Here is a 19,172-nt window from a genome sequence, read left to right on the forward strand (position 1 = left end):
GGGCGAGGACGGGCGGTGGCGGCTGCTGTGCGGGGTGCGGGGGGAGGCCAGCGCTGGAGGAAGCGGTTTTTGAAGGAAATGAGATGTGAGCAGTCGGCGCTGGCTTATCGGTCTGGCTTCCTGCCAAAGCTGCTGTGGGGGAAGCGGGGCTGTTGCGAGCGCCTCAGAGCGCGGGAGGCCGCGGCGGGGACGCGGGGTGCTGCGGGTGGCGGCCGCCATGTGCCGCTGCCCTGATGCCCAGCGCCCCGAGCCAGGGCAGGAGCCGCTCCCCGCGCTGGGAAAGGCCCCTCCAGCGCTGTGGGGCCTCTCCTGGTGCCCCCAGCTCCACGTCACCTCCCAGCCGTTGCAGCTTCTGTGCCCCCCCGGGGCTCCGCACCCCAACTGCCTCCGCGGAGGGGCCGAGCCCCCACTCTGTGGGTGCCCTTGCAGGGGACAGGGGCTGGCGGCACTTCTCCAGGGACCCGTTTCCATCAGCCCCAGGCCCACCACCAGACCAGCCACTCTTTTGATCCTTTTTATTAGTAAGGGATTGAAAACACAGTTAAATACACTTTACTGATAATTTACAGCTGTTTCTGCAGCAGAAAATGGGTGCCATTAAATCAGTAGCAGTATTTCAGGAGCAACACTGTCACTGCAGCTGCTCCTGGCCTCCCGCCCCAACTGACAGGCCTCAGGGGGCCCGGACCAGCCCCCGCTGACGGCCACAACCAAGGCTCCCCCATGCCCCCCTGCCCCGCACCGGGCAGGAAGCGGGGCCGGGGCTTGGCCTTGTTCTGGCAGAGGAGGGAGAGCAGGGCTGCGGGAGGGCTGGCTCAGCACCGGCGGCCTCCACCAGCCCCAGCCCCTACCCCAATGGCGAGGGATGGTGGTGGACGGGGCCTCAGTAAACCACCTCGTAGACTGTGGCCTTCTTGTCGCCAGAGCCTGTAACGATGAATTTGTCGTTGATGGAGATGTCGCAGCTCAGCACCGACGAGGACTCTTTAGACTGAACAGGAGAGAAGTGGGCGGTGAGGGCGGCGCTGGCGGCTGAAGCCGCCGCCATCACCCCCTCCACAGCTGCCCCGCACCTGGAAGATGCTGGCGCCGTACGGCGTCCGCCAGGCGTTCAGCAGGTTGTCCTTCCCTGTGCTCACGAACCACTTCCCTGGGGCAGGAGACAGAGTGCATCAGCGTTTGGGGAGCTGAGCATGGGGAGAGGACACGGAAAGGCCCTGTCAGGGGCTGTACAGAGCCTGAGCAGGCGCTCGCCTACCGCAGGAGGCGAATTTGAGGGAGAGGACGCAGCTCTCGTGGAGGTGCAGCTGGTACTTGTCCGGTTTGGTGACGTGCAGGATCTCCACGTTGCTGCTCTCCATGCCCACTGCCAGCCACTCTCCCGTCGGGCAGTACCCCAGGGAGAAGATCTGGGGGACAGGCGGGCTCAGGCAGCGGCAGGGAAGGTCCCGGCCGGCCCCGCACTGCTCCGGGCCAGCCCCGCGCCTACCTGGGAGCTGAAGTCGTGCTGCTGCAGCTGACGCCCTTCCCGCAGGTCCCAGCACCGCACCGTGTTGTCCAGCCCCCCTGTCCACAGCTTGGTGCCATAGTTTGAGATGTCGATGCAGCTGGCGCCGTCCGTGTGGCCTTGAAACTGCCTGGGAAGGAGACAGGGAGGGCGAGGGCACGGCCGTCAGGGCTGCCAGCGCCCCAGGAGCCAGCACCCTGCCGTGTCCTGCCCCGTGCCCCCGCCCCGGCTCACCTCACCAGGGTCTGGTTCTGCAGGTCCCACACCACGATGTTGCCATCGCTGCAGCAGGAGAAGCAGACTTTGGCGTCGGGGCTGATGGCCAGGGCGTAGCAGGCGGGGGCAGAGGAGGTGAGCTCGGCCTTGATGCGGGGCGTGGGGGCCGCCAGGTCCCAGATGGAGAGGGTGCTGGCCTCCCCCCCCACGATCAGGCTGCGGCCGTCAGGCAGAAGCTTGCAGGAGCGGATGTAGTTGTCGCAGTTCTGAAATGGGATTTCAGGGAACGGGGTGGATGAAAAAGGAAGGAGCAGATCAGTGCATGTGGCGGTGAGCAGGGGATGGAGATCCTTTTCTCATCACAGACATGAAAGGACCCTCTTTCCCCTTCACTGTGTCAGGGGCACATTCCCCTTCCCAGCCCCCACCAAAAAGCCTTTCTCTTCCTCCTTACCAAGCAGTCCAGCTGAGCCACGGCTGTCTTGGCACCCGGCTGCCCCACGTCCCACACCTTCACGCAGCCCTTGCCCCCCGTGTAGACGTGTTGCGTGGAGCTGCTGATGGTGACGGCGCAGACCACCTCGCCGTGGGTCAGGGTGTGGAGCTGCCGAGCGTGGCGGGGGATGCCGGAGCTGATGAGGGCGTCGGGGGGGAACAGCACCGGCTGCACCTGCCCGTCGGCGCTGACGTGGAAGGAGTAGGCGCTGGAAGGGAGCAGGAGAGGCCTGAACAATCCCAGCCGGACGCCTGCACGCAGGAGCCGACCTCTCCCATTAGCCCTGCTTGAGCCAGGTGGAAGGTGTCTGGTGCACTCTGGGCTAATGAGGGATATAATTAACCAGCTCCTTGTTACCACCAGCTGCTCAGAACGAAATGACAGCCTTGGGCTCAAAAGTGGAGAGAAAGTGCAGCCAGGCCCTGCCCTACACCCGCTGGGTGCAGAAAGGAGCCATGGGGAAGGAGACCTCCCCCCACGTCGAGCTCTGGCCTTGGCCCCTCGCTGCCCACCCCCCTGCAGCCCCGGCCTGTGACCACACTTACGGCTTCACCCCGAGGACGGCAGAGAGTGAAGAGGAGATGGTGGAAGTCCTCAGGTGTGGGTGTGACTCAAAAGCCACCTGCACAAAGCAAAGGGCACAGGATGAGTGACATGCAACCCCCCAGGAGGGGACACGAAGGCTGGGTCCATGCCTGTACCCACGTGCCCTGGGACGGGGCCAGCCCAGCTCTCTGCAACATCCCTGCTTGCTGCTTCCTCCACATGCAAGTGACAGAGGCCAAAACGGGGTCCCAAAGCCAGAGCCACACACCAGTAGGACCAGTGGGAGCTTCTCCAAGAGCTCTGCAGCCTCCACTGGCCTCGCCACCAGACGCCTCCAGAAGGGAGCCCCTGGTGTGGCTGCAGGCGCCGCCCGAGCTCATCGCTGACACGGCCCGTCAGGGACGGCGCGTGCACAGGACAGCGGGGGACACCGGCAGGGCCACCGCCTGCGGGCGGGCGGGCCTGGCCCCCAGACACTTACCATCGGGGCCCGGCTGTACACCACGGTGCTGCTGACCTGCGGCGAGAGGTGGATGCCCATGTAGATGCTGGGGGCCGGGAGCTCCCCGTTGAGGGAGGCGTGAGGCACCATCCCAAAGGAGGACATGTAGGGGCTAGACACGCTCGGCGGACTGCAGAGAGCTGCACGGGGAGAGGCCCGCTCACTGGCCCTGGCCAACAGGCGTGAGCAAGCATCACCCCAGGGGAAAGGGCACCCGGCAGAAGCCAGGCAGCATGCGGTGGTGTCACCTCTGCACCAGGCCCAGCCAAGCCTGGCGTGAACCAGCGGCTCCGGAGGAGGGCGGGCGGGTGGGTCACGGACTGGGAGCCAAAGAGCAGAGGGGCAGCCCCCAGCCAGTCACAGAGCCGGGACGCAGAGCCAGCGCAGGAGAGCAGAGGGCTCTGTCCCTCCACAGGCAGCACCATGGAGCAGCCACCGACCCGCAGAAACCCCCAGCTCGGCTGCCAATGCCTCAGTCTTGGCCAGGGCACGTTACTTGGAGCTGATGGCTAAGTGGCTCTACCTCCGGGGTTTCGATGGCTTATTGAAATCGATTCCAATTCAATTTTTGCTAAACCACTGTAATTTTCTAGCCAGACAAGGGTTTAATGTCTCCGGTCCCATCTCTATTTCTCCCACGGGCTTGCTGTCCTCCTCCCATCACCTTCTGGCCCCTTTGGCGAGACAGTGGCCAAGCTGTTCCAGAGACCCAAGGCTCCCCTAAATGTCTTCAAGGAAATGGAGGCAGGAAAAGGGGGCATGACCAGTTCACCATCAGCCACCAGAGAGGCCACTGCTGAGCACTCACCCCCTTCCCCTGCGCTTTCAGAAGGTGGCGGCCATCGCCGGGGGCTCCTGGGTCAGCTGGATCCCGCCCAGCGTCTCCGCAGCACCCGGTGCACCCAGACCCCCCCCTGCGGAGAACCTCAGCCCCACGGGGAGACCGGTCACATCCCGGCCTCCCGCGTCCCCGCGTGCCGCTGGCGGCGCTCAGCCTCCCCTCCTACCCCTGCAGCCAAGCCCTGGAGCCTGCGGCTTCACATAGCAACAGCAAAGTGACAACTCATCAGAGGAAAAAACGATGATCTCCAGACAAAAGACCCGCTCCCCCCCCAAGCACCCGCAGTGAAGAGCTCTGCGCACTGATGCCACCTCCAGTGGGTCCGAGCCCCCGGGAAAGCATTGGCGGATGGGTAACTGCACGTAGGGGCACATGCTGGCCACGGTCGACACCTTTGGTCACGCAGAGCAGGACGGTGACCCCAGCTCTGCTGCGGGAGGGAGCACCCTGCCTCCCCTGGCCCCAGCCCCGCGGCACTGTCCGCGGCAGAGCGCGACCCCCCGCTGTCCCCGGCCACTCACTGATGGTGTCGGTGGCGGGCGCCTTGCCAGGGGGCTGCCGGGACGGGGCGGCCGAGCTGGGCCCGGGCCCGGGCGTGAGGGAGTCGCGGGGCAGCGGGGAGGTGCAGCGCTTGGTGGCGGGCGTGCCGGCCGGGGCGTCGCTCTGCGCAGGAGAGGGAAGAGCAGCCTCAGCGGTGGGACCTGCCCAGGAGGGAGACCCCCCGCGCCCTGCACCCGCCGGTGGCCTCGAGCCCCCTGGAGGGGTCGGGGCACCAAGGGGCAGCTCTGGGCACGGCGGGGTGGGCAACTGGCCACCCTACGCCCCATCCCCTCCCCTCCTCCTTCGGCCTGTGCACCCTCCCAGGAGGAAGCAGCCCCATGTCCCCACTCCCCCCTCGGGTGCAAACGCCGGGAGCAAGCCCCGGGTCACCCCAAACGGCCACAATCCCACAGCACCGGCCGCCGGCACGGCCCCGTGGGGCCGATACACAGATTTGCTGCTCCCTGGTGTGAAACCCCCTCTGCAGGGGGGACACCCCCATCCCCGCCTGTGCCGAGCAGGACCAGGACACCTGGGACCAACCAGCCTCTCTGAGCCCCACAGCTATTTCATTCCTCTCTTTTTTCTTGCCTCTCTTATTTCTTCCTCTTTTTCTGCCTGGGGATTTTGTCGACACCAGCAAAGGAAAAAAAATTAATAACAGAGAAAAGCTACGTGCTGTGCTGGCAGATTGCTCAGGGCGCTTTGTCTGCTCTAATCCGATTGTGCCGGGGAGCTGCTGCTCGCTGCTCCCTGCGGCCCCCAGCCGGCTCCTGACCCTGGGATGGCGGGGATGCATCGCTTTGGTCCCCGCGGCGGCTGGCAGGGCTGAGGAGTGGCAGAAACATCCCTCCCCCTTCCCGCACGCTGATGTTTCAATCTGAGCATTGGGCTGATGCTCGGCAAGGAGGAAGGGAAAAAAAAAAAAAAAGAGAAAAATCAAAATCGATTGCTGAGAGCAGCTCTAGGGAATCCTGCAGGCAGCTGGATGGAAAATACCTGCAGAGCCAGGGCTGTGCCCAGCAGATGCCCACCCTCCCTCTGAGGGCAGGGGCCTCTGCCCCAGCGCTGGGGCTCTGGTGGTGGGGACAAGCGCTCAGCACCAGCGTCTCCTCGCTCACCCTCGGGCCGCAGCAGACAGAGGCCACAGACAAATTTGGGGCCGCGTCCCCAGCCCCGCTGCCCTCCCACGGCCCTGGCTGCCCATGCCGCTCCCTACCAGGCTCTGGTCCTTCGGCTTGAGGGGCGTCGTGCTCCGGCTGGAGGCAAGGGATGAAGGGCTCTCAGGCATCTCCCGGTGGGTTGGCGGGAGCCGGCTGCTGGATGCATGGCCGGGGCTGCCGGCCTCCGAGGAGGGGTCCTGGGGGGAGAGGAGGTCTCTGTGGAGCAGGAACCCCAGTCCCCCTGTGCAGGCGGGCAGGCCCCGGGCAGCCACCCCCTGGCCCAGAGCCCAGCAGGGACCGTCACCCACAGCCAGGCCAGGTGAGCCACCCCCCCACCCCAAGAAGCATCCGCTCGGAGCCCTCAGCTCTGCTCCACCGTCCCCTGGATGAGAAACCTCCTTGATTTTTCTCTTTGAACAAAAGTAGAGGTGACAGTGGATTCGGAGGACGCTGGGGGCCACAGATGCCTTCACAGGCAGGGTTGGCGACCAGCACACCCAAGGAACTGAGAAAGGGCCTCTTGGCAGCCCCTCGACAGCATTTCAGAGGCAAGGCCACCCATCAGCTCTTGCGCTCCTATAACCATTCAATTAGGGCTTTGGTTTTTATCACCATAATTACACTGACGAGCAGTTTTTATAAGTGTCGTTTTCTGCAGAAATCCCTGCTGATGTTCCTTTCAGGGCTTATATTTTGTTGGGAAGTGGCAGGAGGAAAAAAAGAAAATAAAAAAAAAAATCACGTTTTGTCCCTCCCTCCAGTCTTCCAGGGGAGGAAAAGGGATGTCCCCGAAAACATCATCTCTTCCAAGAATAGCTGGGGCTGGGATAAAGCAGTGCTGCATCTGTCTCGGTGGGCAGGGAAGGCTGCGCCAGAAGCGCCTGGCAGCTTGGTGGCAAGAGGCCGAAATCCAGCACGCTGCCTGCACGGAGGCACGGACACGGGCTGCTCTAAGGCCAGGCACCGTGTGAGGCCACGCGGCCGGGGCTGGCCGGGCTGGGGGTGTGCGACGAGCTCTCCTTGCCAGAGGCAGCACAGCACGCCTGCCTGCTCCTCCTGCCCGCTCCACGGGCGTGAGGGGCCAGCAGCAAGCCCAACTCCCCGGGGCTCCCACCCCAGCTCATCAGCCTCCTGCCATGGGGAGAGTGGCTGAAGGAGGATCGCAAAGCGGAGCCAAGTCCGTGGCTGGCAAAGCTGAGCCCTGGCTGGCACAACCCCCAACCCAGTGCTCTGCGAGCCGCAGTCAGCCTCGGCCAGCACAGGCCCATCAGAGCAGGGCTGGCACGTGTCCAGCAGCAATGATCTGGAGCCCAGCGAACCCTGAAGCTCGGGAAACAGAGTCCTAAAGCTCAGCTTGGGCTGGGCGTCCTGCAAGGCTTCCGAACGCCCTTAGGGGTGTGGGCTTACCTCGTCCACCACCAGGTTGTAGTCGCTCTTGTTCCCGTCGCTATCCTGCAAGGGGGAGAAACCTAGAGAGGCTCGGTCGGGGCTGGACGAGCTCTGGGCTCTGCCCCACAGGGCCCCCATTTCCTCCTGCTCATCATTTGTGGACCAGCACCACACCCTCAGGCAGTGACCGGGCCCTCTGCCTCTCCACTTGTTCGCAGGCTCATAGCCCTCTGCGCCGGGGCAGGCACAGAGCTCCCGGCCCATCTCCCGCGGCCGCGCTCTTCGGTGCACTCACATACTGCCCGGGCAGGTCCTTCTCCTCCCGCTTTCTCTTCAGGCCCGTGCCCCCCGTCTGCTCCTTGTCCTGCAGGCTCTTGGCGGGGGAAGCAAAGACGCTCTGAGCCAGAGGGGGAGAGGCAGGGGTGAGCGGCGGGAGGGCAGAGCCCCGTCAGTCGCGGATCCCCCCTGGAAGGGGCCTCCCAGCGCCGCTGGCAGCACCCAGCACACAGCCGGGGTCCTGTGCAACCTCTGCCCCGGCCCGTCTGGGGGATGGGGGTCCCCGTCCCCCACCAAGCAGGTGTCAGGGCTAAAGGGGGATGCACCACGCGCCCCCTCTGCGCATACACCACGGCATCCCCTTACTGGCACCTTCGGCCAGGAGCCCTCTAGGATCCAAATGTACCTGGGGGCAGAGACCGGGTTTAGTCTGGCACTTTAAGCAAGGCTGGGGAAGATGTTTCCAGATTCCTGAGTTCTAGCCCAAATTCATTCTAGCTCTGACAGGGCAGAGAGAAGGGAAGCAGAACAGGGACGGTCCCTGGGGTTGGCCCCCAGGCTCCTGGCGTGGGCAGGAGGTAGATGCATTTTTAGGGTGCCCAGTCACTCTCTCACATGTAGCCCCAACACTCCATCTCCTCCCCTTCCCAGCCTGGCCCCAGAACGACTCCAAAGTGAGTTGCCCTCACCCCACCCCAGACCTGGCCAGGCCCCACACCCCAGCATTTGTCTGACCTGTTCTTAAAAGATGTCTCTGGGCAGGAGGGAGAGAACAAAGCCCTGCTGAGTCCCCAAACCCCCCCAGGCTCCCCGCCCTCGCCAGAGCAGAGGGGTGGGTGTCGGGGCGGCAGCCCCGGCCCCGCAGGGACAGGGATGCGGAGAATGAGGAATCACAGCCGGGCCTGGCCCAACCACAGGCACCCAGGGCTGGTGAAGCAGAAGCGATGCGCGGCAGCATCCCCAGCACGGGAGAGCAGATCCGCCCCTCCAGGAGATACCAAGGCACAGCAGAGTGGAAAATCCCCACCGAAGACATCGTGTTTGCTTCACCTGAACCCGCGGCTGCAGAAGCCAGGGGCTGGGACGCAGGACGGGGCTGGGTAGGATGAGCGCCCCTTCCCCGAGATGCTGCCGCCAGCCGCAGGGGTCTCTCGAATCCCCCCACGCCGCTGCCCGAGGACGATAACGCAGTGAAATGGTGTCTGCCCACCGCAGCTCCCAGCTCTCGCACAGACCAAGGAATGCCAGGCCGACCCCGGTTACCGGAGCGGCTGCCCTTCCTCCCAGAGCTGCTGGGGCAGTTTCTGGGGCATGGCTCCCCAGCCCTCCCGGGAGCTGTTCCTGCCAGCGGTCAGGGAGAAAACGCCCCATCCCAGCGCTCCCGCACGGTCGATTGTCTCCAGCACAGTAGGATTAAGAGCCTCGACTCAGACAAGAAGAGAGCAGGAAGGATGGTCCCTGTCCCCCGGGTGATCTCTGGAGCAGGCGCTGGCATATACAGGATGGGGGGGGGGGGGGTGATCCATCCTTCGCAACACATCGACCGTCTCTCCCTCCTCCTCTCCCTCCTTGACTGCAAGCCTATGAAGATCAATGCCAATCGCTCCCACACGGAGGGGTCGTTAACCCTTCCTTCCCCTGCCCGTACCAGGAGCCGGAGCTCCAGCTTCCTGCAGGCAGGGAGCCTGGGAAGGGGCTCACGGACCTGGGACCCCTGACGGGCCGCGGGGTACCTGGAAAGGGAGGGCGCAGCCAAGCACTGCGGATGGGCTGGCAGCACTGGGCTCAGGTGAGGAGACCTGTTCAGTGTCTCCTAAACTGGAAACTCCTTCAAAAGGATGGAGCTCGTTATTTCAGGAGCAGTCCTCGACCTTTGGATCCTTGCACCAGCAAAGACTGAAGTGGCCCAGAACCTTCAGCTACAAAACCCCAATGCAAACGTGGCCCACCCAAGCCAGCGAAGCAAAGGCCACGGGGGCACAGTAACCAGAGCCCCCGGGTCTTACACTCCCCGCTCAGATGCTCTCCTGGACTGCCCCCTCATCCCTGCTCACACACACCCGCCACTTGGCTGCTCCCACCTTCACGCTGCAGCTGGATTCACTCAGGCCCAGCCTGCGGCACCGCGGAGCTCCAGCCCGGCCACGGCCGCGTTCCAGCGCAGCCTCTGCTGCGCGTGCCCGTGGAGCGGGGGCCAGCACCGGTGCGGGGGCCGGCCTGGGGCTGGGCTGCCAACAGCCAGGGAGAGGCGCCGGGCCCGGCTCAGGGTGAGGGCAGACAGACCGGACACTGCCCTGGACGTGGGACACGCAGCCGGACATGGGTCAGGGCCCCTTCGCTTGGCCTGAAAGAGGCTCCTTCTAACCCTTGGGGAAATCAGCTCTCCTGAGAAATAGGGATGACCCTCAAATTCCTCAAATCCAGAGACTTGGCCCAGCCTTGTGAAGACCCCTGCGCTGCCTGTGAGAGAGGGCAGAGCTGTCCCCAGTCCCTCTGCTGCCCACCCCCAGCTCCGTGGCTTGCCCTTTACCTTCCAGCCGTGCTGAGCCCTTGCAAACTCAGTACACAGGGGAAGGCCAGTCCTGGGGGCCTGTCACCCCGGTCACAGTCCTGAAAGGCAGCTCTTGGCGGCAGGGAATGTCCCCCATGCTGGGGAGGGAGGGACAGGAAAGGAGCCCAGACATCGGGAAGAAGGGACGGGAGAGCCCGGAGTGGGGTGCCTGGGCTGGAGGTACGAGGGACACCTCGGACCCGCTCTGCCCTCCCAAGGAGCCCCGCGCCCCCGACCCGGCCCCGCGTGCGCATGAAGCCCCAGTGCCCGCCACTGCCTCCTCCTGAGCGGGAGGGCGGGAGGCCGCCGCTGGGCGAGGACAGCTCAACTACCTCTGGGCTGTTTGCTCTGAAAAGGTCAGGAAACAAAACATCCCTGGAAATCCACCGTGAGCGCTTGCCAAGGGAGCCGGTGGCAGTGCCCGCTCGCGCCAGCCGCAGCTTGTGCTGCCCCAAAGCCAAAGGCCACCGCTGCCCCCGCGGCCCCCCAGCACCCCCAGCCCTTCTCGGAGCCGGCAGCCAGTTCTGACCCCCCAGAGCATCCTGGAGATGCTGGGAGCGACCCCGGGGGCTGCCGGGCAGGGCCGCGGCCTGAGCACTCGCCCCTATGTCGAGGCCACTGGCCCGGCCAGAGCCTGGCCTGCTGGCAGGACTTACCTGGCTCGGGGATTGCTCTGGGCCCGGCGGCAGCAGCGGCAGCGTCCGGCCCATCGGTGTCGGGGAGGCAGAGGGAGGAGAGGAAGAGGCTGTTAGTGTGAAGGCTGTGCCCGAGCACGGGGTAGGGGGGAGTGGGGGGCACTGCAAGGAACACAGGAGGAGACACTGACTGGAGTCACACCTGACCCATTTTCCACTTCGCCCATCCGCAGTGTGGATCCTCTGATGTCTAACTGGGGGTCAGCACATCAGTCTCCCTTGGGGAAGCAGGGAAAATCTCTATCCGCCCACCTACTTTCAAGAAACTCATTCCAACTTTGGAATCTCTTCCCTGGACATAGCGACAGGTCCAAGGGTGCCAGGAGGGGATGAGCTGGCCAGCCGGCTGAGACCTCCTGGATCACACCCATCCCATTTCCTTGGGAAGCCACACTAAAATGCCTTGCCTGGAAACCCTCCAAGGCTTCTTGACGTGCACAGCAGAACAGGTCCCTGTTTTCCCTGAGCTCAGGGAAGAAGTGCCAGGAGTTTGCTGCAAACCTAAGCATGGGGTTACAGGCTGAGGTCTAGCAACCCTCTGTGGCTGCTGATGAGATCCTCAGGAGTGAAAATCATTCGGAGAGAACAACCTCATCGCAATCTCTGCTGGCAAGAGGCAGGCGGGTGTCAGGGCTGAGGGACTGACTGTCCGTGTAAAGCAGCTGTCCCAGGGCTGTGGTCAGCACAGGGAGAAGGAGCCAGGTACCTGCCATCAGCCCTGGCTCAATTTAATCCAAACCAGCTCCGGCTAACTACAGCAGAGCACCAGGGATTAACTCAAGCCATATGTAGCATTTCACTTTTTTTTTGAAAAGGAATTATTGTGGATGTCTTTGTGTCACAGCTCTGAGCTGTGCACGGCAGGAGCTGCCACGGGAAGCAGCGGCTGCCCGGGTCTCTAAGGGTTAAGGCAGGCACAGCACAGTCTGCTTTTATCCTCTCAAGTTTGTTTTTCTCCTCTGGGAAAAGGCCATCCTTAGACCCACGGACACAACCGCCCCCAGACACCTGTGCAGGGGCGCACACTGGCTGCTTTCACCACCTTCCAATCTGACGAGCAAAACCGGCTCATGGTAGGAAAATACAACAAACCCCTCCAGCGCCCAGTTCTGCTGTTGCTGTTGGGTCCTGTCCCAGCAGCATTTCCAGGCCCCAAATTGCGGACATGAGGAACAGCCAGTGCCTTCCCCAGCGTCTGCAGAGGAGCAGCTGAATTTTACTGCCTGTTCCTAGTTCGCAGAGCTGCCTGGCTGCCCCAAGCCCTCCGTCTCTGCCTCAGCCTTCCTCAGCCAAAACACCCAGTGCCTGCGCTCTGCAGAAGGTGACTCGGGCTCACAGCGGCTTCTTCAGGCAGCACTTCAGCAGCAACCAGCCACCAGCAAAGCTGGGCGATGTTATTAATTTGGCCTAGGCCTGCCAGTAGCATTCAGAGCACTGATTTAATGATGATTAAATATTGATGATATTTGTAAAGCACTTTGTGATCCTGATAGGAGGAAGCACCCATAAGGCTGAGGAATTACTGCTACTCACAAGGCACCACACAGGCAATAAGGCGCTCTGCTTTTGAAAACCCTTGCCACAGGCCCACTGCTCACACAATTTCTCCTAGGGGCTTGCAACAGTATTTTCTTTTAAAGTCTCAGCTTCAGGCATCAGATCTTTACCTGGTGTAAACCTTGGTGTGAATACAGAGTGTGTCTCCATGGTGGTGATCTCACGCCCTCCCAGCTGCCTCACGGAGGGGGACCCTCATGTGCCAGAAATACCCGGGGGAACAGGAGGGCCCGTGGGGGCAGACACATGCCCGAGCCCTGATGCCCAGCGCCCGGGGTGCACACGCGGCCACCCCCATCATCGCACGCCAGTTGTTCCCCTGGTCAGAAGGGGAACCTGCCTCCCGGGGCTGCAGATATTTAATTATCTGGATCTGTCATCCGCAGGGCTTGTGGCTCCCCCTGGCCCCAGGGAGCGGCTGCCAGAACAGGCAGCAGGATCCCCCCAGCGCTGCCCGCGCACCTCTGGGACGCCTGCCCGGCCCCGGCCCAGCCAGCCCTCAAAGCGCTGGTCCAGCGCTGCCTCTTCCCCTTACCTCTGTTCTCCCCATCCTGGGCTACTCTGTCCTCCCTGGCAGCCAGCTGGGACTGCGCCAGCAGTGCCCCGGAGAGGGCCAGGAGGCCCGGGGAGCCGCTGGCCCCACTCAGGCTAGAAGGCTGCATGCTGGAGGGGTGGGGTGTCAGCGGGATGGGGGATGCGTGGTGGGAGAGGTGCTGAAGCTGCTGCTGCTGAAAGAGAAAGAGCAAATGGTCCTGGATCGGGGGGAGACAGCGGCAGCCATGCCTGGCACCCCCCAGCTGCCCGCAGGAACCGCGATGCAAAGCGCGATGGGATGAGGTGGGAGGGGAGCAGAGCTGCGAGGCCGCACAGTCCGGGCCACGCCGCCCGCCCTTCGGCCCAGGGCACCTCGAGTTCCTCCCCGGAGGCGACCCCAACACACGCAGATGAGCCCAAGCCGTGGCTCTGCCCTGCTCCGCTCGGGGTGAGGGGGCCAGGGAGGATCCCAGCGGGACAGAGTGACAGTCCCTCTCACCGCAGGGACCAGCCCGGCTCCCCCCCACCACTGCACTGCGCGGGCTGAACCCGCGGCCGGGCAGCGTGACTCACCCCGACGATGCTGTTCAGCTCCCCCACGGTCACCTGCTTGGCCCGCTCCACCGCCTGCAGGACCTGCTGCTGGTGCTGCGAGGAAGAGCACGGCGAGGTCACAGCGCGCTCCCGGCGTTGCCCCAGCTGCCAGGGGCTGCACAGCCCCCCCCTCCCATCCCTCCAGCCCAGGTACAGAGGGTTCTGCTCCCCCAACCTCCCGTGCCTCAGGCTGGATGCAGGTTCACCCCTTCCCAAGGGCCTCGAAAGAAGCCTGAGCAGTCCGGCGAGCAGCCCCGGCTCCCCCCTTACCTCCTGTGTCAGAAAGGGTACAATTTGGGCGCAGATGGCACTCAGTCTCTTGACAATCTCTGCCTGAAAGAGGAAGGAGGTATCACCAGGGTTGGGCGGGCTCTGAGCCCGTCCCCTCCAGCGGCCAGGAGGGCAGCCAAACATCCTGCAGACACGCGCAGCCCCTGCGGAGGAGTTAAACTCTCCCACCGGCACCCGCTCAGCGAAATCCTCCGGCTGCCGGCTGCCTCGGCGGCCCTGTTGGGATTTCCTCAGCCGCTGCCAAGGGACGGCTCTGCCCGGGGCTGTGGGACCCTCCCAGGCTGTCAGATCCCCGCAGGCACATGGGAGGGAACCTGACTCCTAAATCCCTGCATGGATCCAGGCCAAGCCAAGCTCGGAGCTGTCAGTCCTTTCGCAGCCCAGCTGGCTCTGCTCAGCCCAAACCCATCTTGGCTTTGTGGGCTGCCGTGCTTGCAGCCAGCGGGCAGGCTGGCAGGGAGGGAGGAGAGCCGAGCCGCAGGCGCTGGCAGCGGGCCATCGGCGTGCGGCTTGCTCTCTCTCCCCGAGCATCGGACTCGAAGCCAGGGGGAGAGCAAGGGGAACGGAAAATGCACACAAACGAATTCAGCCCTCTCTGCATCGCGCCAGCAAAGCCCTGCAAGGCACCGACGGGGGTGCGGGCTCTGCCCCTGCCGCTGCCAGCCCCGCTGAGGCCCCGGCCCAGCCAGCAGCCTCCCTGCTCGTTCCAGGGGGGAGCGGGGCACGGAGCGCCCCATCCCCTGCCCAGCGAGCGGCAACGAGGAGACGCAGAGGCCCTGGCGTGTCCTCTCCTGCCTGCGGTTACAGGCGGACCCACAGGCCGGCCACATCCTCCCCAGCGAGCGGCGTTTCCCAAGGGAAGGGGCTGTGGCTTCCAGCCCAGCCTCTCCAGGAGGAAACCCGCGCCTCCCGGGGAAAACTTGATCTCCCTCACCCGCTGCAAATCCACCCTGGCACTGACGGAGGGATTGGCTGCTCTGAAGTGTTTTCTCATCTCAGGTTTCCGACAATCCCTGACAGCATTGCAGAGAGGTCAAACCACGCACAAAGCTGGCGAAGAACAAAGGGAACAGGTACCTGGGGCGCTCAAAGGCTGCCTGTGCCCGGGGGGGGGGGGGCACACCTGCACCCCATAGCACCCCGGTCACCCGCAGGTCCCCACTACTGCATCAGCCGCCACCCGACGGGCCCCCGGGAGCCAGAGACACCCCCCCCATCTCCAGACCTGTTCTGCCCACACAGGAGGTGGGCCTGGGCTGGCCGGGGCTCCCTCCCCGCAAGCACTCTGCCGTGGCCTCTGTCACCTTGCGGGCAGAGTCCCCAGGACCGCGTGGCTCAAGCCACCCCCGGGTCACGGCCCCACTGGAGCCCAGAGCAGGTGGGGACGGCAGGAACGTGCTCGCGGGCGCTATGACTCTCCCTGCTAACAAAAGGAGCAAACTCGGAGGGGCTGAGCCAGCTGGAGGAATATGGCAGTTGACTTGCCACTTTGTCAGGCATTGGTCCAAACTAATTTCCCTGGCAGAGTGCCCGTGATGACTAGATTGATAAATCTGAAGAGGGAAAGCAAATTAACGCTGGAACAAAAGGGGAACCAGGGAAGGATGAAAACACTCCTCTGGCTTCAAGACAGGAAAAGGGGATTAAAAAAAAAAAAAAAGATAACCCCTTTGCCTCTGGGCTCCAGCTCCTGCTGCTTCCTCCGTGCTCCCTCCTGCATCCGGGGCCCAAGGAGCCGCCGTGGTGAGGTACGAGCCTGCGGGGGGCTCAAGGCCGGGCTCTGAAGGTGCTTCGGGACGGGAGGTGGGAGGCCCCATCCCAGGGCACCTGCCAGGACTCAGCAGAGCCCACCCTGAGAACTGCTGAAGCCCTTCGCAGGGCAGCCCCTCGCACAGAGCCGCGCCGCGTCCCCCGCGCCCTTACAGCTACATGGGGACGAGGGAGAAAATTTTCCAACAAGTCTCCACCGTCGGTCTCTTCCCCACCATCCCCTGCTGCCGGCCAGGAGCCCACCTCACTTACCTGCTTGTGCATTTCAATGTTCAGCCCGTAGGACATCTCGTAGTACTGAGAGCAAAATCACAGCAGAGCCTGGTTAGGAGCTGCCCGGACCCACGGCCGTGCCCACCCAGGACTCACCCGCCCCTGCTCCCCCTGCGGGTCCCGCCTGCCCCCGTGCCACGACGCAGGGACAAGGGAGGGAGCCGCACAGCGTGGGCCGTGTAACACCTGCCACGACTACATGGCAATTTCCGCATCGGCTTCAGCCTGCCCCGCCGCCCCCCACGACCCCCTGGCCTGGCCCGGCGCAGCTGCCCATCGGGCACGCGTGTGGCCGTGCCCCTGCGGGAGCGGGGACGCCACCGGGTCGCGCTTCCACCAGGCCCTAGTGACTCTGGCAGCGGTGACAGCAGCAGACCCGGCGGGCAGGGAGCGGGGGGCGAGGACCTGCCCTCCCCACAGAGCCCCTCTCGAAGGCAGCCGCCCACCTCTGGGGATCCCCGGGTGCGGGAAGGGACCCCGCGGGGGTGACAAAGCCTCGCACACCCCCCGCGCCAGGGACAGGGCCGGCACCACCCAGGGCAGGGGTTCGCCTTGCAGGTGGCACGACCCGGGCCCCCCTCTGCCCGGGGGGGCAGCAGCGCCAGACGCTCAAGGACCGGGAATGCAGCCCCGGCTCCGCGGGCCCCTTCCCGCAGCCCCCGCCTCCCGCCGGGGCTGCCAGCAGAAGGGCTGGCACTGGGTGGGGGTGTCAGGGTGGTGTCACCCCCCCACCGGCTCCTGCTCCTTGCGAGGGCACCTTCTGCTTCCACCCAGAACACCAGCCCGGGGGGAACCTGCGAGACACCCCCTCCTCGGGAGGGAGGCGGGGAGGCAGGGGGGGTTCTCCCAAACGGCCGAACAGAAAAAAAGAGAAAATAAAAGAGAAAATCTGCGGCAGGATTCCGGGGCTCCGGCGGCGGAGCCGTTGCTAGGAATAATCATTAACCCCCTCCTGACGCCCGCACCCAGCCCACCGCCAGGCCGGGAGTCCCGGGGCGCCGCCGGGCCCCGGGGTGAGCGGCTGGGCGCAGCCCCGGAGCCGGGGCTCGCCGGGGAGGCTCCGGGGGGGCGGGCGCGGGCCGGGGCCCTCACCATGACATAATGTCGCTGCATCTCCGTCTTCTCGCTCACCAGCTTCTCGCACTCCAGCTTCAGGCTGCGAAGAGGAGCCGCGGGTTTCGCCCGCTCCCGCCCCCCGCCCCGCGAGCTCGGAACGTCTCCCGCCTCCCCCGCGGTCCCGGGGGGGTCACAGCCCCGCCGGGGACCCCGACCCCTGCGCTGCCCACACGGACCGAGCGCGCCCCCCGCCATGGCCCCGGCCGCGGGCAGCCCCCGGGGACCCGCCCAGGACCGGCGCCCCGAGCCAAGGCTTCGCGCCGCCCCCCGGACCATGCCCCCCATCCCTTTCACCGGGACCCCTTGTCCGCCCCCTCCTGCCCCAGCTTGCCCCGCGCCCCGTTACGACCCTTCTCCCGGCGCTGCCCCCGCCCGCCCCCACCCGTGGTACTGCGCCTGCAGGAGCTGAAATTCCTCCTTGAGACGGTCGCAGATTTCCGGGACCGAGAACTTGAAGGGCTGCCCGGGCTGGAGGGGGGTCTGGGGGGACACGGCCCGGCTGGAGGCTGCGGCTCCGCCGCGCTGTCCCCGCCGCCCCCGCCCGACCCGGTACCTACCGGGTGCCGTCCCTGCGGGAACATCCTGAGAGCCCGGGCCCCCGCCCCGGCCCCTCCGCTCCCCGGGCCCCGCTCCCCGCCCGGCTCCGGGGGCGCTCGGCCGGTCCCTCGCCTCGACGCCGTCAGCGGGCGGGCGGCCGGGCCGCGGGCTCGGCGCGGAGCGGAGCGGGGGGGCCCGGCGGGGGCGCGGGGGGCTCGGGCGGGGCGCAGGCGGCGGCCGTCGGGCGGGCGGGCCGGGGGGGCGGCCCGCGCGGGCTCCGCTCGCCCCCCATGGGGCCGGGGCCGCGGGCGGGGAGGGGGCGGGCGCGGGGGCGGCCCCGGCGGTCCCGGGGTGGCGGAGCCGCCGCCCGGCGACGAGCGCCCCGTCCACCCGCGCCCGCTTAAGGTGGCGCGTCCCCACCCCCGGGGCCCACGACGGCGGCAGAGCGGCTCCGCCGCCCGCCCGGGCAGCACCGGGGCTCCCGCCGCGCCGACCCCGCGGCTCCGCCGGAGACCGACGGGGTCCCGGTGAGAGGGAGCCGCCGCTCCGGGACCCGACGGGGCCGCTCGGGAGGCGCCCGCCGACGCGGCTGCCCCGTTCCCCCGCGCCCGACGGGGCCGCGCTCGCCGCCCCGGGACCCTCCCCCGCCCGGTCCCCCCCCTCCAGGCGCGGCGGCGCCGCGGGACCGTGCCCCGGACCGGAGCCGCGCGACAGCTCCGGGGCCACGAGCGCCCCGGGAGCGGCCCCGAGCGGACATGGCCCCGGCCCCAGGGGGCAGCTCGGGGGCACGGAGACCACAACGAGGGCGGTGCGGCCCCGAGGGCTGCGGGACCCGGTGCGCGGCGATGCCGCCTCCCCGTCGGGGGCAGCGCCCGGGCCCCGGGAACAGCCCCGGCTCCACCTTAACCGGCCGCACGGCCAGCACCGGCGGGGCCGCGCCTGCCATTGGCTGCCGCTGCGGGGCGGCCGGCCAATCGCCGTGCGCCGCTCCCACATGGGCTCGTGACGTCACCTACAGGGGAGGCCAACGAGGAGCGGGCGGGCGGCCGCGGGGCACGCCGGGAGCTGCAGTTCGCGCGTGGCGGCGGCGGCCGCCGGTCCCGGGGGGGCGGGGCGGGCCCGGGCGGGCGGCGGCTCCACGCGGCCCCACAAGGACTTGCGGCGGGCGCCGGCTGCCACTCAAAGTAACGTGGGTCGGCGGCGCCCGGGGCGGGGCGGGCGGGGCGGGGGGGCGGCCCCCCGAGAGGACCCCGCCCCCCCGCGGCCCCCCGCCCCCGATCCCGCCCGGTCCCGCGGGGCGGCCGGGCCGGGGTGTTTGATTCCCCCGGCCCCCGGCCCGGTGCGGACTGCCTCACCGCTGCGTGCCGGCCGCGGCGCTGGGCACCGCCGGGGCGCCCGAGCCCCCTCCCCGCGCTGCCGCCCAGCCCCGGGGCTTCACCGGGCGGACCCAGCGGTGCGGCGGGAACAGCCGGGAGCCCGCTGCCGTGTCCCCAGGGCCCTTGAAAAGCCCCGTTGTGCCCGCTGTGCCCGTGTCATCTCTCCGCACCGGGGAACATTCGCGTTTTAATCCAGACGTAAAGTTTTAGAGAATTTATTTTTGGTTTGTTGCCTTATTGGGGGAGTTGTGGGTTGTTTTGTTTTGTTTTGTTTTGTGGTTTTTTTTTATTTAGTGAAAGTGTTTTTTCAAAAGCTGGAAACGTTTCAGATCGTGTTTCAAGGGAAGGAAAGACTGAGGAGATGTCTTGCAGCATTTTTGAAAACTGCTCACCGAAAATCGC

At 66.0% G+C, this 19,172-nt stretch overlaps 1 protein-coding gene across 1 annotated transcript; it reads right to left on the reverse strand.

Moving 5' to 3' along the window:
* Window positions 1-508: 508 nt before the first annotated feature.
* Window positions 509-17,106, reverse strand: LOC141970834 (transducin-like enhancer protein 2). The gene is made up of 17 exons (XM_074927716.1): window positions 16,834-17,106; window positions 15,721-15,765; window positions 13,678-13,740; window positions 13,387-13,461; window positions 7,496-7,597; window positions 7,219-7,263; window positions 5,868-6,008; window positions 5,211-5,540; window positions 4,630-4,771; window positions 3,247-3,407; window positions 2,765-2,841; window positions 2,178-2,427; window positions 1,742-1,989; window positions 1,490-1,637; window positions 1,259-1,409; window positions 1,074-1,150; window positions 509-991 (listed from the first exon to the last, which is right to left on the reverse strand). Exons 1-17 carry the CDS (start codon window positions 17,050-17,052, stop codon window positions 884-886), a joined length of 2,382 nt encoding a protein of 793 aa, XP_074783817.1. The 5' UTR covers window positions 17,053-17,106; the 3' UTR covers window positions 509-883.
* Between the last annotated feature and the right edge of the window lie 2,066 nt (window positions 17,107-19,172).

The sequence above is a fragment of the Athene noctua genome, chromosome 27 (assembly GCF_965140245.1).
Source record: "Athene noctua chromosome 27, bAthNoc1.hap1.1, whole genome shotgun sequence".
Taxonomy (NCBI): Eukaryota; Metazoa; Chordata; class Aves; order Strigiformes; family Strigidae; genus Athene; species Athene noctua.